We start from the raw sequence: 26,682 nt of genomic DNA, 5'->3' as shown, positions 1-26,682 counted from the left end.
TTTACAAAAAAAAAGTCCATTTACTTCATACTTTTCTGAAGAATATATATCGTTATATTCAAAACTATATACAAGATGCCAGGCTTAGCATGAAGCCCGTGAATTAAAAATGAAGTAAAAGACACAGAGTTTGCTTGTAAATCCAAAGGATTTTGCTTCATTGGCAACGAAGGAAAACAAGTACACATTCCATCAATTGTTGTTTTACACTCGAAAACTACAATGAGCATATTCTTCCAAGCAAAAAGTCCTTCGCCGAATTCTTGAAGCAAAAACCTACAGTTCTTATGCCTTTTCTTCTTCAGTAGACGAAGATTTTGAAGAAGAGGCATCCGAGGAAGATGAAGAAGTAGATGCTGCTGCTGTCTTTCCAGGCCGAGCAAACGATTTGTAAATCTTACCACCTTTAGAAGCTTTTTTAGACGATTTCTTCGGTGCTTCTGTAGTTGTTTCTTCTGTTGTCGTCTCTTCAGGTTCAGCTTCTTTTGGTTTTTCGGTGCCTTCTGTCGCGGCAGAAGTTGATTTACTTTCAGCTGGAGATTCAGTTGTCGATGCTGAGCTACTTTCTGTTTCTGAGCTGGGTGCCGAAGCTGGTCCACTTTCTGCTGTTGCCTCAGTTGTGGCATTACTCGTTTTTTCCAACTCAGGTTCAGGGATGGGAGCGACTGCGGGTGGAGGGAGGGTAGGCACAAATGGATTGGAACCTACAAAACATTTTTAAAAAATATTTTGAGTTAAAAAATTTAAGAAAATAAAAATTTCTGTTTTCGTTTTTAGTTTTTCCTGTTGCCAAATGAATTTTGACTGACAAACACTTTGACTATGCAGGTGTTTCATCCCTTCATCGTCTTTGGATATTTTTGAAAAATAGATTATAATGTGAAATTTTTAATCATTAATGATCATGAAGGAATCATTGATTTTATTGATGTTATGACATAAATCACCCCACATCAGTAACTTCACCAACAAGCTTCCTTTTTGCTCAGTTGTATTTATTGTAATTAATAAATCAATTTTTATAATATTTTACTGGATGGTGGATTGATAGTAATAATTATCCCATTTTATATTCGAAAGACTTTAAAATAGCATCATTAAAGTATAAAATAATTTTAACTATAAAAGCACATTTAAATTAAAGTGAGATTTAAATTTTGGCATCAACTTTAAATGCTCTCCTGTAAAGGTTTTTGAATTCGGAATTTTAAACTTGAATACATTAAGATAGCATCATGTGGGGGGCTGATTTTCAAGTTATTTATAAAATAAAAAAATAAATGTATTGCGAAAATCTCACTGTAAAAAATAGAGTAATTTTATAAAAACCCAAAACAGAATGCATATCATGTAATGTGTCATGCGTAGTAATAAATTATATAATAAAACACCATGGAGATCTAACATTTTACTGGAACTCCTTTTCAAGAATTTTGAGAGTTATATTAGAACCTTTGTAATAACCTACATGGGTTCCGAACACTAAAAGTTCGCAAAGGAATTATTATTTGAATCCTTCTTATTGAATGTGGCCTTCCTTTTGAAAGATGATATATTAATGTACAATTATATCTAATATTTTTATAAAGAAGTTGTAAACTCTTAAATTTGATTATATTGTTATCGTAGACACTTCTAAGTTTTTAAAACTAATGAAATGAAAAAACACATGAAATATGCCCTTTAGTTGAATGTGTTCCTTCATTTAGTTAATAAAAAAGGTTCAAAATATTTTTTTTTCTATTCAAAAATGTTTTCGAACAAATAAAATTCATATTTATTCAAAATTTGATTAAAATTCCTTGATTTCTTCTATCAATATGTTTGAAGTTGTATTCATTCAATACAGGCATGACGTTTTATACTATCTGCGTATTTAAAAGCTATATATTAGTAAGTGAGTAAGATATTGCAGTCACATTAGATGTATTTTAATGTGGGTGATTTTTGCAACTTTCTCCTTATATTTTTCACCCAACACAAAGAAATATTTCCTAATCTTTTCACCTTAACTAAATACAATTGATGTACAAGGTGTCCCTGAATTCATAGACCAAACTTTAAAGGTGAGTAAAATATATACAAAGAAGTATTTTTGGTATAGCAATATGAGGTAGGAAATGAAAAGTGTAGGTGGAAAAAATAATGACGGGTTTACAATCGGCCAGTAAACAGCGTATGAGCAGAAAGGGTCTGATTTATGTTTGCCACAACTTTTTAAAGTAGATGCAGGCATTCCATGCTTAGTTATAAATTGCCTTTTTGGAGTCCCTGAATTTTTCTTTTTCACTGCGCATCGTATTAAATGATAGATATTTATCTAAAGAAACATGGTAAATTAAGAAAAAAAGGTGAACATACCTAAATTTTAAAAACTATAGAAAGAATGGCAAATAAAATGGCACACACACACACACACACAACCTCACATCAGAAAGAACAAAGAGCAAAAAATGTAGAAATTAATCTATGATAAGTGATCCATTTTTTCACGCCAAAAAATGCCGCCAAATTCTACAAACACATGCGCAATAAGAAAAAAATACAATACAGCGACATGTTGTTGCCCCGATAAGACAATTATTTGTCATGGACCGAACAGCATTTGTCGGCCTTTCTACGCGCTACTTACTAGCCGTCTGGCCGAGTGTAAACCCGGTATAAGTTCAAGTAAGTACAAACAAAGCGGGAAAATGCAGTATCTATGAGGCTCCAACTGACTCTGATCGAGACCTCATTGAAAAATCTTCAATTACTGATGCAACTGTTCGTGAAATACTAACTAGGCATCCTCGAAAGAGTATGGCAATCACTTGCTAAATGCTATCAAGCCTGTATCGATGTTGATGGTAGTACATTTGTGCACTTGTAGTGAATGCCTATCCATATATCAATATGAATCTGTAAACTATAGGCTCCGTCGAGGCTGTGTGTGACGTAACTGGCGCGCTGCCCGTCATCCGGGTATTGACACGTGCGTTGCTTCTAAAAAGCCAATCTCCCCTTTTCTCTTCAGAACCTGCGCGCACTAGCTTCGGTAATACTCGTAGTCAAAATCAATTGTTTAATCTTTTAGGTTTAAAAGTAAATAAAATTATTTTTCTAACATGTCTCAATAATTGTAGTCAACAACAATTACATGCAACCCTAATTACGATACACTCATTGTAATATTATGTAAGTAATGAGCTTTCATTTCATTTCTTCATAATTTTTTTTTCCACCATAACTTTTCATTTCCGACACCACATTGCTATACAAAAAAATGTATCTTAAAGTTTGGCTCATAAATTCAGGGATATCCTGTATATAAAAATGATAAAACTGCATTTCACGGTGGCTATAAATCCATTTTTATACTTATTAAGAGCAATACAGTAAATGAGCAACTTATTTAATCTAATTTCGAGCAATATCATTTATTGTAATGAATAATCAGTTATGAGTGAACAGTACAAACTTTTATTTTAACTAAGGATGCATTTCTGGAGAATGTCCCAATCAGTGATGACAAATCCATTTTTAGATTTGCATAATGGAATATCGTGCTCTCTTTGAAACGAAAGTTCAATTACGAATGAATAGCATAAACGTTTTTTAAAATTAAGGATGTATCTCATAATCCATAATAACAATAAAGAATAACAAGATAAAGGATTAACAGCCTACAACTCAAACTCTCAATTAAACTATAACTTTCGTTCTGTCCGGAAATGAATATTGAACATTTACTATAACATATATTATAAGAAATTTTAGAAATAAGCCTCAATGTTCTTTACTACACATTTTAAATTATTAAAAGTGAAGAATTGATCCTTACCTGGTGGGCACATTTCCAAAGGAATGCAGGCGAAAAATTCGTTCAAGACATAGCCGTCAGGACAGAAGCAGCCTGGATAGCACTGACCATCCTCTTTACAATTCGGATCTCCGTAGTTCCAACAGGTAGTATTGCATTTTCTAGGGCATTCTTGAAATTCTGTTTGTTCCAAGCACGTAACTAGTAATGAAAAGAATCAAAACGGAAGATAGATTATTTATTTATTATTTAAATATTATTCAAATTTAAGAAGTATTAATGGTTTTTATAACAATGATCCCAAACTAATGGAAGTATTCTAAACTCAGTTACCCAATATGCTTCCACTATGCGGCTTTGGATAGTTCTTGTTCGCCAGTGTTATGGTAAAGGAATTGATATTTGTAATTTAGAACTTTTCTTTTGAATCGATTAAATCCAAAATTTGATACATATTTTCAATGTGGGTACGAAGAGCATTATTTGTCTATTTTGCGTGCGTTTTTAAAAAATTATTGCCTTTAGAAACATATGATTAAACATTTAATACTTACACAGGTTTGGTCCGAAAAATTCGATGAAGAATTATAATTCTGATTATAAAATCGCATACAAATTTTAATCCGTCTGTTTTTCCACGCTCCTGAATTATCGCATTCGCTTGCACGCGATTAGATACACAAGCGGTTTTCACTTGATGTAATACAACTTTAGGAAGTTGATGATAAAATAAAATACGAAACTGACCAGGCTACATCACCACAGTTTTATCCTCAATTGAAGGTAGAAAGAGTAAATTGAATCGGGCCGCATTTCAACTACGTACCCCCCCCCCGATATAAAAGGAATGCAAGAAATTTAAGTGCGATGTCAAAATTTTCTATGCAATTTTGAAATAATGTTCTGTTTTTCCAAATGAAAGATGAACTGTTCAGTCAATGAATTTGTTTTGTTTGTAATCGAAAATTCAAGAAGATTGGAAGATACGAATATTAATCTTTAATTATTTATATGCGAACTGGTGGGTGCATTAAATTATATAATCATTTATTTTGCAGGGGATAAAAGAAAGCTAAATACAGAAATATGCGTTTATATAAAAAAAATCAAATTTTTGATATTTCCGTCGCTAATACAATGTAGATTTATTATAGACAAGATAGCATAAGAAAAATATATTGGGAAAGCGCAATCCAGCAGTATGAACTGAACTTTTATCCTTCATGCTAGAAAAATATCATTTTCTTTGTTTAAAAAAAGGGGGAGGGAGGCCGCTGTGGTTTGGTGGAAAGGTTTCGGCTTCCAAACCGGAAGACTTCATGTTCAAGACCCAATTGCACAGCAAAGCAATCGTGTAAGCGGGTCTGGTGCACGTTAAATTCGTTGGGGGCCGAACGTTCTCTCGCTGGTGTGGTATGGAATCTTGGAGAAGGGGTTCCAGCTCAGGTGTCACCCTGGCCATCTGACCGTGCTTCAAAATTACGATGTCCGTCCCAAAATAGCCCTAGTGTTACTTTAAAACAGGATGTTAATATAGCTAAACTAAATTAAACTAATTGTAAAAAAAAATCAATATTATATTAAATATAAAGAAAATTTGGTGCCTTTTCCACTTTTTTCCTTTCTCCTCATTTTACAGCTTTTTATACAATTTATTGGCATTTATTTCACATTATTATTTCATTATTATAACGTACACAATTCGTTTATACTTGTAAACTAGTCTATGCAATTATTGGGTACAAGTCTCAGAAAAATTTTCGAATGATAATATCCCACACGTTACAACTTCTAGAAACATAAATATCATTAAAATTGAAACACGCATAATTCAGAAACTACTTACCGAATGAGCACAGTTCTTCTTCGATACACCAACCATGGAAATTCCTCTTGTATCCCTTCGCACAATAGCATTTCTCCTCTTCAATCGTTTCATTCACTCGGAGCGTTTCAGATTCCGTTAGCATGCAGTGGTCACTGACCGGACCACTCGTCGATAAGACGTCGTTTGATATGCAAGTAAGTCCTGCATAGAACCAAACATACGTTTAATAATTGATTCTCATGCTCTCCGAATTAGAATTCTTAATGCAGTGGATTGTGTTTATTTGACCTAAGGTTGTTTAGAGCTGTTGCTTACTTAGTCGAAATCTTTAGGAATGGAAATTAAATCAGCAGATTAACATATAGTCCAAAGCGATTAAATAGTGAGGAAATTCTGTTTAAACGAGACAACAGTAGATGCATTTCTACATAATTTCTGCTAAAATATTGTCGTCTTAAAATAATACCATTATATGTTCAGAAATGACATTTTCATGGGTTTAGGCATTGTATTTACTTAAATATTTATTCGTTTTTCGTTGCCAGTGGAAGAGTTAAAAATGACACGAAATCAGAATAGAAAACAGCAGTAAAATTGCATTGAAAATGCTTTAAATTCATCAAAACTATGTTTTTTTTTTGTATTTATTGATTTATTAATAGTCCGAATGGTAGTCGCTGAATTTGATTAATTCTTCATTTGCTTTATGTATACCAAAAACAAAGGGTCAAGCGATTATCTCCTTAAACATTACATCTAGATATATGTTTTCAATTATTAAGTTCCAATAAATAAAGTGAGTAATTATAAATAAATAAAGTGAGTCAAGGCGTTCCGAACATAAACTCACTTGATTTCATCTGGAGACGCATGACACCATACAGATTTGAGACTTCTATTGGCTACGCAAAAAAGGTATATTTTTAGTTGTGAGACATCATAGACAACCTCTGTCTCTTGTAAATCTGCGCAATGTCGATAGTTTTTCAAAATTAAGTTTGGAATGCAAAGAAAATCAAATTGGCATCCACCTACTTTCTGGACATTCTTTTTCTGGGATGCATTTTCCTGTTTCTCTGTTCCTTCTGTATCCTTGCTTGCAATAGCACCGGGACGAGCACTCCATCGACCTGCAGGGGGCCATGTCACAAGCTTCGCAGTAGGGCCCACAATGTCGGTATACTTCGTTTTCTGGGCATTCACCTGAAAAAAAAGGAACATGCTGAAATAAAAACTGCAATATTTCAGTCTGTGAAATTGGGATATTTAAGTAGGAGTTGGATGAAGAAATGAAAAATAAGTTAAACAGCCTTATAATTGAAACCAAAATAAGAAAGAGATATTCATTAGATACTGAAATGCCACCCTGAAAAGTAATCTAATAAGTGTAAACAATTATTTCTAATCTTCAAATAGTATTTTAATCGTTTTACTCTTAATTCATTTATATTTATTCATTTATTCGAACCTGAATTATGATAAAAATGTTTGATGTGACATTGTTATCATGAGCAACATTGGTCAAAAGAAATAATCGTCACGATCATTATCCAAAAATTCTTTGAATAATGATTTATTGAATTGAAATACATTCATTGAATAAAGATTGGACCAAATATGAGCATCATGAGTCAAAAATGGAATTTAATTCTGGCCATATGTAGTACTCAGGCTTGGGTTTGCATCTTCATAGCTTTATGTCATTTCCTTATTATACAAATGTTTAGTTTAGTTATATTAACGTACTCTTTTAAAGCAATATTAGGACTATGCTGAAACAGACCTCATAATTTTGAACTGCGATTAAATGATGAGGACGATGCCTGAACCAGCACTTTTCTCTCTAAGCTTCCGCTCTCCACCAGTGTTAGAATATTTAACCCCAACGTATTTAACGGGCATCAGACTTGCTTACGCAATAGTTCAATGGTGGAATCCGGTCTCGAACCTGGAATCATTCCCGTCCCGGTGCTGAAGACTCTCCACCAGATCACCGTGACCTTCATCATAGAAGGGTCGATCTACCATATACTTACATTAGTAACTATTGGCAAAAAGATGTTTAGGTAAACCTAAAGAACGAGTTCACTGTCAATTACTAGCTTTTTTTTATTACGTAAGCGTTCTTTGCTTTAGTATATTATATACTAAAGCAAAGAACTATATTATATTTAGTATAATATATATAAGAATTAAATTAGTTCTGATCCCCATAAGAAGTATGTCACATGACGTCCATGGATTTCGGTTCGTACCTGAGCTAACGATAAGGGATTATGGAAATATAATATAATATTTTAACGAATTTGTGACTATTTCCGGAGAATTTCTTGTGAACAATCACCTTGAAGTCGAAGAAAGCTCCTCAGTTACCAAAACGCGAGTATAGAATTGTTTGCAATTCCATCTTTATGAACATTGAAACAAATCAAGTTAAACAAAAGCATCTAAATAAGAACTATGAATTATTCAAAATAATATGCTAAAAAAATGTAGTATGTTAGCTAATTATATTACCGAAAGGTAAAAATATTCATATAATGCTAGAAATGAAATTTTTATAAAATCTTTGTATTTATTCTCTTTTATACTGAATTTCTCAAAATATACATAACTTTAAAAAAATATCAGTTTTTTTCTGTTGGTCCGCCTGTACTTACTTTTTGTAGATTTTGCTTTCCTAACATTTGAGTTTAAATGATTGCTGTAATGTATAAACGAAATAAAATCGAATTTAAGACTTGATGTTAAAAAGGAATCCGATTCTTAACTCTTCGTATTTTAAGAATATTTGACATTTTAGCTTAGTAAGCCTCGTTTTCAATGTGTGATCCCTTGAGTAAATAATCCATAAAGTGCTTCGACAAATATTTCACGTTATATCCTTTAGTCACACAATCGCAGTGGCAGTTAGAAGATCTCCAGTTGAAAGTTTTTACATGAAAAAAAAATCCTTTCCTTTGATCTCTGAACATTCATTTGAAGTAAAAATATTTTGTCTCATTTTATTTCGCATGTTTTTTAATCTTTGAACTCGAATATATCGATTCAGAGAAAATGTTTAAAATTAATGGGTAGTTAGTTCTACGCGATATTTAAGACAGGGCCTAATACATATTTTTAATTATTGACGGGTATATTAATGCATTTTAAAACAATAATTCCTCCGTTTTAAGTGAAACTTCTCAGTTTTGAGATATAGCCAAATAGTAAGAACGATTTAAAGGGTAAGAAAACCCATCAAATTTGTTTTAACATCGACTTTCTTGTACATTTGAATGAAATGGGACACTCTGAAGTCAGCTTAGTGGTAGAGTATGAAAAGGGAGTATCCATTTTGAAATTACTCCCTCTTGCTAATTTGGTTAAAAAAACTGGTAAAATCTACATATTAAAGTTTATTATTAATTAGTTTTGTGATTTTGAGTTATTTATTTTGTTGAGAAGCAGATCGTGACACAATAAAGCAAAGACAGAATTTTCTATGTTTTGAAAAATATCTTCAATTTTGGTGTAAGAATAGCATACAAAATTTATCTATCTATCCCTTTCAGTTCCTTACAGGTAATTTATGAAATATTGTATTGTTAAAAAAAATTCGAATTCTAAGAATCTCCTCATTTTTGGCAAATCCCCCAAACTGAGACCTCCTTGAATCTGAAAAACGCATTTTTGGATTATGTCTATCTGTCACGATAACTCAAAAATACTTTGAGGCAGATAAATAAAATTTGGTATATAGCCTTAAAACTAAATTTGTAGGTTTCTGATAAATTTTGAATGAAAGCTATTCAGATGAACTCTGTCTATCCAGCTGTAAGAACACACAATAATTACTAAACGAGAAGAGATAGGTAAGTAAAAGTTGGTACCAGATCTAGCATCTAATGCATGAATTTCTTTCAAATGTTGAGCAAAATCCATTAAAGGATCACATAGGATATGCAGGCATCCATTAAGGGATCTTATCGGTCTATTATATGCATCGCTTTTATAACTCAAAAACGTATTGACTTAAATAAAAGAAATTTGGTGTGTGATATTGTGAGTATAACTTTAGTTCTGCGTGTTGCTGTCAATCAGTAAGAAGAAAAAAAGTGCCTAAAATGTATATTCTTACAATAGACTCACTAAAAAGGCTAGATTCATGCCAAAGATTTCAAAACTATCGTTCACCAATGAAAGATACAAGGTATTCGCGACTATATCAAAGATCCACAATTTTATGAGGGGGGGGAGATAATTTAATTGAGGAATATGCAAGGAAATTTTCTGGTAAACCATTATCACTAGTTATTTTACTTTCTGAAAAAAAAGAAAGTTACTAAAACTATAGAAAAGAAATACTTTTAAATTGAAATCTAATGTGTCTCTTGAATTTGTCGCCAACAAGATATCCCAAACAACCAACAGGAGTAGTTCCGCCTGCATATTTCACTATATTAGGCAATGACACTAAAAGCCATCCTACTTTTGTACGTTAGTGATTTGGCACTGTTGGTGATATGAAGGACCATGGTAAAATAGATTTTAAGCCAAATCAATAAATATGCCTTAGCAAGATACGCACTTAACCTGCAGTCGGTAGAATATTTTAGTGGCAAATTTCTTTCAAGAAATACATTGGCATTATAATGATACCATCATTGATAAAAGGCATTGCTATCTTAAATTCATGTAGTATCGTTGCAATAACTTTTAAAAGACTTATAAATGCACTATTACGAAATTTAATAATTGAAGAGGGAAAGGATTGAAAAGGTGGTACATATTAGTGACACATTTCTTTCAAGAAATACATTGGCATCAAAATGATACCAACTGGTCGCCTGAGGCGACCAGTTGGTTCGACAGGAATATAGGTTATATTTGATTTCAGATAAATCATTCAGATATACCTTCATGCTCTTGATCTAAACATTAAAGTTGTGTTATTTTAATTGTCTGATTTCAGTTCTATTTATTGCTTACGTGAATAATTATACAAATCTCATAGCAACAGAGCGCTATTAAAAATGCAAAGTAATCTTCTAATCATTTATGATCTAGTTTTCACTTTTTTATTCGTTTCATAAACTGTGCTAATATAAAACAAAATCATCTTCTTTAACTATCAACAATGGAAGAAATTAAGGGTTTAATTATTTGATGGAACAATGAAAACGGTTTGATATTAATATGAAAAACACAGCAAAATAGGATGTCACAGACTGCATTGTTTAAACATGCTATTATTAACTAGATAACTACTATTTAGTCTTGAATTGTTAGTGACAACAGAATGCATGATTTCATTGTTTGTAAAAATCATCTGTTTTGTTATTAGCGATTGTTTCTCACATTTTGTACTTAGTAATTGAAAAGTGCGCTTGAATTTTTTGACTGCGATCTTGAGTATTATTCTGATTATTGGACTGCGATTTTTTTTCGTGACTTTATTAGAGACCAATACATCTATTTGAATTCCAAAATGGATTTCGACAGAGCCAGACGTGAGGTTGGACGATGGAGCCTCTTTTTCTGGTTCATAAAGCTACTTATGTACTTGAGCTTGGATTTTTATGAAATAGCAGCTACCGTGCTGATTTTGGGATGGATGGGAGCTGTGCTCAAATCTATTTACATCAATGGTCAAAATGGCTATGAACTCGTTTGGGATTATTTTAATCCTAAATAAAAATATATTTCATCCTCAATAGACTATTTTCATCCCATATCATCTTCTCCGACCTTCAGTGGAAAAAATCTGCAATAATAATGTGTGACTTTATAAAATAGCCATATAAAAGTAATATTTCAAAAGAAACTCAAACATGAAAAACTGTATACATGTAAATACAATAATTTGTTCATATGATATGGAAGAAAAAAAAATCCATCCCTTTCTGGCTTATTCAAAATGAAAACTAGAAACTTTGAACTCATTTCAACCTACAATACTTCTAATTGAGAAATACAGTACCTGAAGACATTGCAGTAAAAACGCCGCATCAAAGCTTGTATTTCCTGAGATAAATCAGAAATAGAAATATACAACTTTATGAAATTTACCTCTTTCTGGCTGCTTCAAATGAAAAAACAAGGCACTTTGAATGTAATTCAACATGCCACAATTCTGACTGAGAATTACGCCTCTTGGATTATCTCATTAAAAACGCCGCATCAAGGTTGCTGTCTCCAGGGCAATGTGGAATTGAAACCAATACCACTAAACCAGGAATAGAATTTCACAGCTTTATAAAATGCACCTCTTTCTGACTGCTTCAAATGAAAAACAAGAAATTTGAAATCAATCCGACCTACAATGGTGATGACTGAGACTCACGGTTCCTGGAGATACCTCATTAAAAAGGCCACATCAAGGTTGCAGTCTCCAGGGCTATGCGGAATTGAAACCAATACCACTAAACCAGAAATATAATTTCACAGCTTTATAAAATTCCCCTCTTTCTAACTGCTTCAAATGAAAAGCAAGAAACCTTAAAACAATCCGACCCACAATAGTGATGACTGAGACTCATGGTTCCTGAAGATATCTAATTAAAAAGACCACATCAAGGTTCCTGTCTCAGGGATATGTGGAATTGAAACCAATATCACTGAACCATAAATAGAATTTCACAGCTTTATAAAATGCACCTCTTTCTGATGCTTCAAATGAAAAACAAGAAACCTGAAAGCAATCCGACCTACAATAGAGATGACTGAGACTCACGGTTCCTGAAGATGCTTCATTAAAAGGACCACATCAAGGATCCTGTCTCCAGGGCAATGTGGAATGGAAATTAATACCATTATACCAGGAAAAAATTACAGCTATATAAATTTCATATTTTCACTTTGTGTGTTATACTATTAAAAAATTGTTATTTCGTCTGTGGCTTCGTTTTTCTGATAATTCAATAATTTTGAAATTGAACTAACTAAAACGGTGATATTTATTATATTTCATTTGCAACAAAATTCTAGATTTCCAAGATTTTTTTGGACTTGGTTTATCAACAGGAAATCTATTAGAATACTCTTCCATATATTTGTGAACGCATAATGCATTAAACAGAACGACTTAGACAAGTGATATTTTGTAAATAGTATTGGCATTCAAATTACAAATTTATTCCGAATTTTGTATGTAATCCACCGTAGAAAATAAATATTTTACGAATATTTGACACTGAAGTTTAACAAGCTTTACTTTCAATATGTTATCACATGGATAAATAGTTCACATAGTGTTTCGATAAATATTTCTCGTCATATCCTTTAGTAAAACAATCATAGATGAAATTAGAAGATATCCGGTTAAAACTTTTTACGTGAAAAAAATTCTTTCTTTCCTTTGAACTCTGAACATTTATTTGATACAAAAATATTTTGTCTGATTTTATTTCGAATGTTCTTTTTTATCCTTTAAGCTAGAATATATCGATTCAGATGAAAATGTTTAAAATTAATGCAATATTTTAACACGACATCTAAGAAAGAACATAAAATATATTTTTAATCATTAACAGGAATAGTGATGCATTTTAAAGCAATAATTCGTCCTTTTTGAAAGAAATTTCACAGTTTTGAAACATCTTCAAACTGATGAAAATGTTTAAAATTAATGCAATATTTTAACACGACATCTAAGAAAGAACATAAAATATATTTTTAATCATTAACAGGAATAGTGATGCATTTTAAAGCAATAATTCGTCCTTTTTGAAAGAAATTTCACAGTTTTGAAACATCTTCAAACGTCGTGAACGAATTAAGAAAAAGGAATAAAAAGAGTGCTGTTTTAACTTTGACGTTATCGTATACTTAAGTAAAATGATGCATTCATTGAGGTGGGAAAGTATGAAAATTGGAATTCTCATTTTGAAATTTCTACCCGCTGACCCATTTTGTTAAAAAACTGGCAGAATCCACATATTAAAGATAATTTATTATTTATTAGTTTTTGTGATTTTGAGTTTTCATTTAGTTAAGAAACAGATCGAGGCATATCAAACAAGGTGACTGAATTTTCTATGGTTTTACAATTATCTACAATTTTGGTGTAAAGATAGCATATACAATTTATTCATCTAATCTCGTTGTCTTTTTATTTTTTCATGCAAGAAGTCTATAAAGTATTCTACTTGTCAAAACACCCGAGTTTCACTTATCTCCCCATTTTTGACAAATCCCCCATAATTTACTCCTCCTTGATTCTAAAAATCACATATTTAAATTATGCCTGTATGTCTGTATTCGTACAAGATAACTCAAAACCGCTTTGAAACAGACAAATAAAATTTAGGATATGATCTATGATCAAATTTATAGATTTATATCAAATTTTGAGTGAAATCCATTGAAATGAAGTCTTCCTGCGTGCTATCGAGAGATATTACTATAGTTACTAAACGAAAATGCTAGATGGATAAAATTTGGTATAAACACTTAGCATCTAATGCAACTCCTTTTTGCGAATATTTTTAAAAAGTACATAATTCATATTTGGTAAATGAGTTAGCATCAAACTCAGAACAAATATTATTGAAAAAATAATAATACTAATATAAATACAGAAAATGAGCTAAAAATAGCATATAATTTCATCTATGATTAAATAAATAGCAGTTGTTCAAAGTTGATGCTCAGTATGCTGGACATCAGGACTGAAGAAGTTAAAGAAGCTAATATTAAGTTGCGGATTTTAAAAGCACCTTAACTTAAACATGGCAAAGATATCTGCAAGGGCCTTATAGCAAAGAGTGGTGGCAATATCAAGGTACAACATTAATTAATTATTTTTAAAATTTCGTGAGGCTAAATATCTTATCTATGTATGAATAATAAAACACGTTCATACTTACGAGGGGGACAAACACTGACATGTTCACATGGGCCTCCTGGCTTGACATGAACAAAATACATTCTGCAATCGCAGTGGGTTATGTGACAGTTCTGGGGTTCACAAACTCCTCTGTTTTCGCAATCGATGCAGTCGACTTCGCAGCTCTGATACACTTCATTCATTCCGCATTCTGGGATGACCATAGGTGCCGGTTGGATGAGCAGAACTATTGAAGGGAGAAAAAAAAAACAAATTATGTCAGCATAATGATATAAAAAAAAACAGAAGAGGTTAGAGTTTCCCACCAAATAGTAGGAATTCAGATTCATCAGCATGTCTCCAATTAAAACAAGCAGTGATTTTGAGTGAAACAAGCAGCAGCAGCAGCAACAAGTAGATCCCCTCTTCTCCCTCGAAAAACCTGCATTTACACTCTTGCATGAACAATATCAAAAAGCACATAATTGTATAGGTAGGCATTATGAAAAAGGCTTCAAATAAATATATTCTATCAGTATTCAGTCTTCCATAATAAAATAGGTTTTAGAAACGATAAACCTGCGTAATAGAAAGATAAAAAAAAGTATAAATTGATTCCATTTTCGAAGACCAGTGAAACTCGAATATTTCTGCACATGGTTAACATAACTGAATTTCACATAAAAAATAGTTTGTTTATCATTTTAATATTAGTAAATTTAAGTAGCTGGTAGATTTTTTCAAATCCTTTTTTTATAATAATTCATTTGAAATGACGAATTAAATTCAATAGAAAAAATATTCTCCGAATGAAAAAAGGAATATCCTGTTTATGTTATCAGCGTCTTCCTTAATAAAAAAATTATTAACATTCTGCCTGCTGAGATTCTTTGAAACAAGACATACGACAGTAGTCAAAATGTATCCGGAATGGTTCTTTTAAAATGTATCTATAGTAGATTTCGTCCCTAAAAATTCATCAAATATTTTTATGACTTCCATAAACATCTGGCAACAATCTAGAATTGCTTTCCTTCATCGTCTCCGAAAACAAATTTCGTTTTAAAACGATAAAACTTTTCACTTTTTGACTGTCCGAAATGGCGAATGTTGTAAAACAGAAGACATTTATTAAATTTTGTTTTTGCAATAAAATTGCTGCTACTAAAGTTTTTGAAATGGAAAAAATTTTTTAAAGACAATTAAAAATAACAGTATTTGATGGAAATAAAAAAAAAATTAAAATGGTAGAGAATCTGTCGTAAATGATCCACGATCTGGTTGATCAACCACTTCGATTAATGATCAAGGTATTGATAAGATCAGAGAACTTGTGCTTGATGATCGTCATTAAACAATAAAATAGAGCAATGAATATGATCCTATATCATTTCGTTCCTATTAAGCAATTTCAAAACACCATTTAAGTTTGCGACGCGTCGTTTCTAGAGGTGTTTCAAAGATTTGAATTTGTTCCAAAAGAACAACGTTTTCAAATGACTCGAGCGATGCTTTCTTAAGACATATTGTTGGTGATTATATTTGGATATATGCTTTTCATAATGAAAAAACTCAACAATCAAATGAAGGGTTCTGGAAAGATAAAGGAGGATTAGAAATAACATGTAAAAATTGCTTAAAACTCAAGGTAATGTTTTCTTTGATTGTTGAGGTGCTGTGCACAATGAATTCTTACCAACTGACAAGAGAGTCAATAAAGATTATTATTTGAGTATTTTGGGCCGTTCCCATTAAACATTGCGGCAAAAAATGATCTGAAATGCCATGTGAAAACTCATGATTTTGCACCATGACAAGTTTTAAAGAAGCATTTAATACATGTATTTCCAGAATCTTCATATTCCCCTGATATACTTGTGACTTTTTTTTCTACGATTGAAATCGCCTCTATGTAGTCTCCCTTCTGAGCCAATTAAATCAATAAAAGAAAATAAATTCGCTATGAACTTTTAAGAGATTTCTAAAAAATGACTTTAAGGCATATTTTTATATTTGGAAAGAATCAGTAGTGCTTTACAGTTGGAGGAGATTGCTTTGAAGGAGACACAATAAATTTTGGCCAATAAATGGATATCTTTTTTTCTATACCATCATTCTAAGTTCTTTTTTTATCATAACAAAATATTATATCATTAAAATAAAAATATTGAAGTCAAACTACAGATATATTTATTTACAGTAGAAAAATTAATTCAATTAGTAGCTTACTCTATCGATATTCAACAATTATGTTTAACTTCCAACTTCATATTAATCTAAGAGATGGATGACAGCCATTGTTTTATCCATTACCATGATAACACATTTTGCCAGAGAGAATTTATATTAATAGAACAGAGATAACAGTATCGTATCAACCACTTTCTGACTATCAGGTAATATGCCAGCGACTGATGTAGATTGAGCCACATTTTGAGACAGTTAATTATTAATTACCTAGGTAATATACCAAACATTAATTCAACTCGTCATTCAATCAAATGAGATTATAAGTAAGCTGATTACAGAAAATGTATTTCATAATTTTCTTTATAATTTATCAGAGAAATTAACCAATATATAATTAGTGTGTACCAAATTCAATATATAATATACCAAATAGTTAGTTGAGAAATCAATTAATTATTTTGGCTTTGAAAATTCTTATACATTTCAAAACTCACTCTCTGATAACAACGAGTATGAGGGTGAAGCTTAGTTTAGTTATACATTAGCGTCCCATTATAAAGTAGCACTAGGAATATTTTAAAATGAACTTTATAATTTCGAATTGTATTCAAATGACAAACTTCCAACTTCATATTGACATATCCCTCCGCCCCTCCAAATTTCTGATTCATACCAGTGAGAGAATACTTGATGATTTAATTAACATGCACCAAACCTGTTCACAGTGTTCTTTTTTAGTGGAATCGGGTTTTGAACCTGGAGACCTCAAACTACGTAGCCGAGAGCTTACCGTCAGGCCACCAGACTTAGTACTGAAGTGAAAAGACGAATACTAAGTTTCAGTGGTAATGGATGCTATGGTTAATCACTAAATGTAATAAATTCCGGTTGTAAAAGTTATTATAAAACTATTATCCAGTTGGGGCAATAAAAAATAAGCATGTTATTTTAAATATGGGACCTCTGGGTGGTGGTGGCAAACAGCTAATTAGCGAGGTAAATGGTCGCTTTACTTTTCTTTTCTTTGGTCTAGTCCCAAGTTTGGGCAGTTCTTCAATTAGCTCACGATTGCGATTACGATCCCTCCATCTCGAAACTGACCAGGAAGAAACCTGTTAGAATAAGGCGTAGAGTGATAGGTTGGATATCTAATCCGATCTAATTTAAGTCGCACTATTTCGAACGGGAACTCAGAAAATGCGAATGATGAGGGAAACTGTACTTTCGATCTACTTCAGCAAAACGTTCATCGATGGATTTACGAAAAGCTAGTTGACTCTCACCCCTTTCATTATGCCACTAGCTGCCCTCTTACCATATCTTTTCATCTCAAAAAAACCCACCTACGACCTAGAAAATATCTGGTGGACCAACGTTATGAGAAACAAGATGTCCAAGGTCAAAATTAGAAATCTTGTGCGGTTCCTACAAGAGAAAGAAGAATTGATTTCTCCAGACCCAAGCCCAGTATAAATTTACGTTTCATTTCTCAACCAAACTCTTCTCCAGAATATATTAACTTCAATAGATTTCATCTACTCATACTCCCCACCGAACACCTCCTTCATCATTATAATACTCTATATAGTTACTTTTTCTGTCTATTGTATATGTAAAGTAAATTTTTTTTTCTTAATAAATACTCTCACGTATATCCTTTCAACCGACAGGGAATCCTAGAGATTCCAAGTTCGGGGATATTCTGTGGCGAAAGAAAGAAGGTTGACGTTACTCTTGAACGACTACCCTAAATGAATAAGCTGAAAAATTAAATGTCGTGAAAAGTCACCTCTAGTAAAGCAGCGAGAGTTGCGAACTTCCGGGATATAATAAAATTTTTTCCACCCAAGTTGTCATCAGTGGCTTAGTAATTATAAACTCTCCTGGGACATCTCACTTGTTTCGTCCTTACATGATACTGCATTTCAAAAAATGATATTAATGCATTAATGTCTTGATGTGGACTCACAAGTTTGGAGCCCAGATGAACGATAACACCCCCCCCCCTCCCACACACACACACTTATCACTAAGGCACTGGTCACCAATCCATTGTCTAATCTTGAACATTAGACAAGTTTAAAGTTGTAATTCTGTAAGCAATAAAATGTTTAGCAATCAACATGAGCGATGTCGAAGTATGGTTTACTTTACAAGTCATTCATAATACCACTTCATGATTCATGAGAGCTGGTGTATTATGTGAAATGTCATCTAGAGCCTTATGAATATAGCCTTGATAAATGCACCTTGCACTATTATAAGTAGAAGCTATGACTATATTATAAGTTGTAAAAAAATTATAAGTAGAGATTATAACTAGATTATAAGTAGTAAAAAATTATAAGTAGAGATTATAACCAGATTATAAGTAGAAAAAAAATTATAAGTAGAGAAACATAATATATGCATTTAGTACTAATATTAGTTAAAAATAATATTGTAGTTTATCTTTGCTATACATACTTTTTTCGGCAAAATGAATAAGTTATTTTGTAGACTACAGCATCTTTTATGATGCGTAACTTACTAAAATTGATTACATAGATTTTTCGGTATTTCTTTTACTATATTTTGCTAACATTAAAATATGACTGTGTCGGCAAATTAATTGTAAAAAATAGAAATTTAATCTAGTTGTCCAGTTTTAAAATTTGATAAAAGCTCTCACAGATTTGAAAAAAAAATTGATTCAATTCTACTAGAATTTTTTTTCTCAGATATTTGGTAAACTCATTACTTTATATCTTGTAGACAACAGCAGTAACTAACACCTGTGAGTAATAAGTAGTGTAACAGTAATTAACACTGGTGAGTAATAACAATAAAAACTTAACGGTTAGTTGTCAAATAAAATAGAGCTCATTGTAATTAAAAAAAGTGCAAGAATGGTTGGAACGGTTTTTGACCATTATTTTGGTTAATATGAGACGTCTGCTATGTCTTATAAAATGCATTTGTATACTAACATGCTTTTCTACGAGCTGAATGATGGTGTTCTTAGATTAACGACGCTAACAAATGACCCCATTAGATCTGTTTAACAAAACTTCAGCAATAAATTTCTTCCGATTTTAACTTTCTAAACTATAATTCCCTTACGGTTTTCTAATGGAGTTTAAGCGATTAAGTGCACGATGAATGCGATTTCTATTTTAAAATTAGTTTAATCATTTACGAGAATAAGAAATGCGTCTTTCTTGAGTAAATTCAGAAATTAATTACCGTATGCATAAACTAGATGCTGACAGTTTGTTGCTAAAAATGTTGTATTGGCATAATCATGAAGTTACTCATAGGAGATTTAATTGTTACTTAATCAATATTTCCTGCACACCAGTCGGTCTCTAACGATGCTTAATAATAAATGAAATATAAAAAATTATTTTAACTTTAAAAAAATCGTCTCGAAGTTATTAAGAACGTAATACATTTGTTATCAATCTGAATAACATTACGTTTCTAGAGATAAAAAAAATTTTTTTTTAACTCTTGAGAAATGTATTGTTGTTTCAGTAATACCTTGATAATAAATAGTGAAAAAAATCGTTAAATAATTTAAAATTTTTCTGCTATAAATCATGTCCTGTGAGAGAATCACGAGGGGAAGATTCAGCTTTTTTTAAAATAAACAATTCTTATTTAAGTGTATTTAAAAAAATGCTTTCTTTGTAATTGTTTCTAAAATAATTTTAATATATCAAGTAATAACAAAAAAGCGTCTGCATGTAACTGATGAAAAAACCGCTTCTAAAATTTTTTCTCCAAATTTCACTGATAAGATTAAAGGACGAGGTGAAAGATATTCATGATCTTTAAATCTCCTTTTTTTCCTCAAATCTGAAAGTTTTTGTTTCTTAAACCTCTTGCTTATTTCTGTTAATCTGGAAAAAACTTCAAATTATATTAGAAAGATTATTTTGTAGAAACTTAGACCTCCAAGAATAAGGTTTGCTTGCCATATTCTCGAAATACTTATATGAAGTGTTTATGAATTTATTTCTAAGATAAAAAGAACGGAAATATTGACATCTTTCGAGTGTTATTTTTAAACACTTTTATTTATTTTTTTATATTGATTCGTTTCATAATAGGGAGGAGGAATTGTGCTATCGATTTGTGTGATTTCACTTTTTTTATTCCTTTTGTGAAATGGTTTTATAATAAATGGAATTCTTTATCGTTATCATTCAATAATTTCCGCTATTAAATATTTGATTAAACAATGGAAGCGGTTTAAACATCTTTACTACAATAACAAAAAGTACTAAAAAATATTTTTTTTAAAAAAAATTCAGAAAATTTAGGGGAAAATATATAACAAAGGAATTGATAACTATAATTTCTGTAATTTTATGATGGCTTAAGAATTAATTTGTACAAATATATTTTGGAAAGTTATAACGGAAAATTGCCCAATTCTAGCTTAATTTTTAATTAATGAAAAATATATTAAAAAATTTCCGAAATGCACAATTCCATTTTTGAAAGTTTACACACGCATGCCACTATACTTCATTATTAGTTGTAATTATCTTTTCAAATAAAACGCTTTAGAACAATTTGGTTCCATTTCTAGTAAGAATTGAAAAGGAATTTAATCAGTCTTTGAATAAAAAAACAGATAAAGTAAAATAGTCTTAGGAATTTTGCTTTAGAAATAAAATTTGTCTAAGTATCTGTATTTGGAATAAAATATGTTATTCACAGTTACAAAAAATAACTTTATCTTATACATTTCTAAATAAAAATTATTGTAATCTATAGATAGAGTAAAGATGTCTTGGAAATTACAATTGGAAAGAAAAAATCTTGAAATCTATATTTGGAATACAAATACAATTTTGAGTTTAACAGTTGCTATAAAAAATAATCTATTTTGGATCAACCATTTTATTGAAAAATAAAGCAGTCTTGTACCCCATAGATGAGAGTAAAATAAAATAATTACAGAATATACATTTGGAATGAAATCAATACTAAAAAAATCGAAGCTTTAAGATTTTCAAAATTCAAATAAAGAAACAAATGCATTTCGAATATTTATAATAAAATGATCATTTTTCATGCAAAGAAATAACGCTGTATTCACATCTAAACTGCCATTTCTTCCACAAAATCATTTTCGAATTTTTATTTATTAAAACATCTTGCATTAACACATCACTTCCTAAAAATCATTTATATTTACAACGAACTTATTGAATTTTTGAGAATTACTCGAACGCTATAGAGCTGTTGCATCCCAGCGATTAGGGATTCTCGCAAAGTAGTTACGAAGACAGCAACCCTTCCAGCAAGAGTGTAAAGCGTACCATTAGTGGTCCCGGAAGAGTACCGATGCTTTAAGGCATGCAAATTGCAAATGATATGCACCCTTTCCTCTGGATGATATTTTGAAGTAGAGAAACCCCCAATTAATCTAATAAGCGGGATGCAGACGCCTCGAATCGCATCCCAAGGGGTAATTAGACGATGGCAGTAAGTATAGTTGCTCTTAAGGATGAAAAATTGCAATCATCTTCTATGCAAAATTGGATCAAGTTCGCTTACAAGCTTATAGTTTGTACCCAAAACAGATTCTTATTCTTATTCCAAGCACCACCCATTGCGAACATGATGGAAATGAGATGGAGGATGCCCAACATGGTAAAAAGATGCTCGTCAATGCCAACTTGGAATGACTTTTTAAATTATTTTTGGAGCATGCTTGCTTTTAATAAAATTATTTCTAAAGGCTATAATTTAACATTTTAATTTAGATTAGCAATCTGTCAAAAAAATTAAACGATCTCGTTTTCAAAGTTACATTTAAGCTAATTTTACCTAAAGGTCATTTTATGAATTTTAATTAAGAATTTTTAATTTATTTTATTTTAAATATAAACTAGTTGCATTTCTACGAACTATTAGGCTACCAAAATAATATTAATTTATAATATTATAATAATTTTATATTTACTAATTTTGATCAACCGTATCTTACCTCATCTAAAGAAAATACAATTATACTTAAGAAATAAATATCGACCATTCTGTTTGTTAAATTATGTTTGCTGAAAAAAAATATGTTAAAATGAATTGGTTCAGTCTCTTGGGCATTGGAGCTCAGTCAAAATTTTATTTTGCAATGTCTCTCAAAAATGTAGATCGGTTAGCAGAAAGTGGAGATGATATATCTTAAAATAAAAAATTTCATCTGAAACAAAAATTGGTGAAATCAGACCAGTCTTTATAATGGGGGGATGGTTTTTTTTATTTTCCTTTCGGTCTTGAATACATCGATAATCATTTTTCGAAACCTGTAGTATACTAATATTGTGTGTCATTTAAAATCAAAATTTCAATTTAAAATATTAATAATGAACAAAACATTAGTTTTTGCTTTGTAACTTAAAAGAAGCAATTGCAGGAGCAATCCTACCTAATATTTAAAGTTCAGTAAATGCATCTTGTGATTATGTTAGTGCAGAAATTCCTAGTGATTATTATGTGTTTATCTTTGCTGTTGAAAATATAAAAGTTAAAAACTATTCAGTACTGCTTCAGACATTTTTATCTTTAGATAAATTTTTTACATAAATTAATCAAAAGCAAAGTATAACTCTTGTCATAGCAAAAGGGAAGGTGTGTCTGGTTGTAGTGATGTATCTATGTGTTAAAGTTTTAGAAGTCAAACCATTTGATCTTGCAATTAAGTTAGAAGCCAAATTTAGCAAAATATACTTAGGAAGTTAAAAATGTGCATTTTGTAGAGATTAAAAAAAATTAACTAGAAATTTGATAAGTTAAAATTAGGCTGAATTGTTTGCGTTCTTTGGTAATAATGTTATAAAATATTATCCTACATAGAAACATTTTTACATCGATCTTTACAATGATGCCTATTTAATTATCCCCCCCCCTTAATTTTACCAAAATTTCAAAAAATATCTATATGCAGAATTTGTAATAATACTCTTTATTGTTGCAAACTATTTTCAATGTTAACACAAATATGTAATTCCATCCTCCTCGACCATTGCTTAAAGTTAAAAAAGGAAAATTCAGCTTTGTTTAGCGCAATCATTGACCAAATTGTAACAAACTTTATTATCTTTTTCATTTTTTTTCTGGAATATATAATGTTCTTTAAGATATTGGGAATAATGGGGATATGCACCCGAAAAGCTGATAAGTTACGGTTACAGCTTTATATTTATTTATTTTGATATCAACAAATTCATAGCCAATATCCTGTTGGATACAAAATAGACCTTTCTCTTTTAATTTTGGAAGCAAGCTAATTTTGCATGATTCATAAGAAAGTGAAGTTGATATTAACAGCATTCAATTAGATGCCAGATGGTAATCAAACTGTTACGTCATTTGACTTGACACCATTAGAGACGCTCAAATACACAATGAACAAAATAAATGAAAGTGAGTTATAATAAATATCTATCATAATTTGAGGTTTAAAAATACAATTTTAAGAGAATCATTAATATCAGATGTTATATAAGAAGAAGAATGAACCTCAATCGCTGTTATAAACGAAACATATAAGGCAGAAATAAGATTTATCAGAATGAAATGTAAACATTAGTTAGGTTAGTTAGAATAAATTAAATTTTTTAATTTGTTACATTTAAATAATCCAAAGACTTGTAAGTATTTTTCATAGAGAGGTTTTTTAATAATTACTAAATAATTCCATTATGTTAAATATTCTATATAATTGAGTCCATTATTAGATTATTATAAGATTCAGTTTCTCGTCCATTCACTTTTTAAAATTATTTTTTTACTTTTTAAATTCCACAATTCCAGTTAACTATTCTATATAACTGAATATATTATTAGATTAGATTATAAGATTAATTTTTACCTACATTTACTTTTTTAATTATTATTATTATTAATTTTTACTTTTTAAATGTTTACGAAAATGAAAATTTGTGAAGAATCAATTCTCATGATGTTAATTCTTTAACGTTCAATCGACAAATATACCTGACATCTCATTATACGTCATCTTATTGTTTGCTGTGATGTCATATCCGTTTTTTTCTTAAAAGACGTTCAGTAGGTTCTAAATTTAACTCTTAGTTACACAATCAGTTTACATTACTGGACTCAAAACTTCATCCCTATATAAATACTATGGTTGAAATCAGTCCTTCAAATTTATTAAAAAATTTTCAAAACTTCAAATATTACTGAATTTATGAAAAATCAAAATGGTAACAAATTTCTCTGAAAATTGAGTAAATTTTTAACTAAGCAATAAAATTTTTTTAAAAATGTTTTACTGCTTCGGAAAAGTTTTAACAATTCATGAAGCATCGAATATCTTGTCTCTTCAAAGGTCCTATAGTTTCTAATCTTAAGATTATATTTAGTGAAAACTGCAGTGTATTAAAGTGATTTGTTTAGTTCTTAAAATAATTTGACGATTCAGGTTTTTAATGAGCTTTTCTGAGGAAAATGTTGATTATTTTAAGCAATTAGAATGAAGGTAATAAGGAGTAATTTGAAATAATGACTCCAGAACGCCCAAATGAAGCTTCAGTTAGTATACGTGCCTTCTTCGAGACATTCTAATGGTAGACGATAAACACTTTTAAACAATAAACAATTCCAGAGAAATTTTGTTTATTTAATTGTTGTTTATTTTTTTATTTAACTATTGCATTTGTTTCATTTATTTAATTAATTAATTTTATTTTAAGTGCAATCTTGATAAAAATTTGAAACCAAAACTTTTCTGTTTCATTCCTAACAACGTTTATTTGTAAGGTAAACTATAAATGTTTAGCTGTGTAGAATATAGCGGTTATGAAAAAAGTTTAATTTTCATTTCCAGGTTTTTCCCCCTAAGAAACAGGATAGTATTCTGAGTTATCCCTGACAATTTTCATCGTAGGGAAGTTAAAATGTCTTTTAAATGTAATAAAAGCTGTGTTTTTCATGCATTTTGAATAATTTATCATAGAAGAGGAAGTGAAATTAAATCTAGATATGAAGTATTGGCCTTTTCCACCAATAATGCTTATTATTTTATGTCAATCAACAGCTAATTTTTTTTATGAATCTACTTTATGGTCGACATACATAATTGATGCTGATTGGCGTCGAATATCAAAGGAAACAAAAAAAAAAAAAGAAAGAAAGAAAAAGAAGAAAGAAGACTAACGTAAAGGAAGGGAATAAGACTTTATGCTAAAAGAGAAATCTGTAGATGATGATTTTGTCTTTTCAATAAGAAACGAAGGTTAAATTTTATTTGGACGGAATTTCAAGAAATGAAAATAATATCCATGAAGACAGCTTTCGAAATTCCTTTAAAAATGTTTTTATAATGTTAAGAAAATATATATATTTGCTACATATAACTTTTTAAATATTTTGAAATAGCAGAAATATTACTCAAAGATTAAACAAAAATCAAACACTTCTACAAGAAAAAAAAATCCCTCGCATATACTTAAATTTTTTTTAATTCTCAGAATTAAAATGAAACCAAATTTTTGAAAATTAAATTTTAATAACACGTAGTACTTACAGTCCTCAAATCCATCAGAATAGTCCGTTGAATTATCGGCGCAAACTTTAGAAGAAAGCAACGCAGAAACAATCAAATAAAGGAAAGGCTTGAGCCACTTTAATTTTAAGTTGTTGTCACTCATGGTGATTTTCTTGAGCTATAAAATTGAGATGCCAACGACTCGCTATCTTTATCGTATTTGGATGCACAGGTGTCGCCTGTTCACATAAATAGGTGTGTAAAATATGCGCGATCACATGCAGTGCATCATGCCAGAGATATGTTTTTATTATAATTATTGCATTGGCAGCAATACCGCTACTTGCTTTCGAAGAACAAGTAAAGCAACTTCCAAGAGCAAATTAATTCATTCGGGTAGTCGATGCCATGTTTGGCCACAGCTCTTACTGTAGATTAACCCTGGAATTTTGTAAATCGAAATATATCGAAAATTGCCCCGTAGGAAAAGTATTTGGTATAATCTAGATAAATGTTTAGGTTAGACAATAATTTCTTTTTAAGGT

General features: G+C 30.6%; 1 protein-coding gene across 1 annotated transcript; it reads right to left on the bottom strand.

Annotated features, from left to right (window-relative positions):
• LOC129981835 (protein eyes shut-like) lies at positions 1–26,367 on the bottom strand. Its single transcript, XM_056092858.1, has 6 exons — positions 26,177–26,367; positions 14,480–14,686; positions 6,666–6,833; positions 5,649–5,831; positions 3,824–4,003; positions 1–704 (listed from the first exon to the last, which is right to left on the bottom strand). The coding sequence occupies exons 1-6, from the start codon at positions 26,298–26,300 to the stop codon at positions 286–288; spliced, it is 1,281 nt and encodes a 426-aa protein (XP_055948833.1). The 5' UTR covers positions 26,301–26,367; the 3' UTR covers positions 1–285.
• Between the last annotated feature and the right edge of the window lie 315 nt (positions 26,368–26,682).

This window comes from Argiope bruennichi, chromosome 8, assembly GCF_947563725.1.
Source record: "Argiope bruennichi chromosome 8, qqArgBrue1.1, whole genome shotgun sequence".
Classification (NCBI taxonomy): domain Eukaryota; kingdom Metazoa; phylum Arthropoda; class Arachnida; order Araneae; family Araneidae; genus Argiope; species Argiope bruennichi.
Note: the sequence above shows the minus strand (reverse complement) of the source record. Positions and strands in the feature narration are given on the sequence as shown.

Coding starts and splice junctions, on each gene's coding strand:
- LOC129981835 (XM_056092858.1), bottom strand. CDS start 26,300: ATGAGTGACAACAACTTAAAATTAAAGTGGCTCAAGCCTTTCCTTTAT. Junction 14,687..26,176: donor TTCTGATGGATTTGAGGACT/GTAAGTACTACG, acceptor TCCCTTCAATAG/TTCTGCTCATCCAACCGGCA. Junction 705..3,823: donor TTTGGAAATGTGCCCACCAG/GTAAGGATCAAT, acceptor AATGTTTTGTAG/GTTCCAATCCATTTGTGCCT.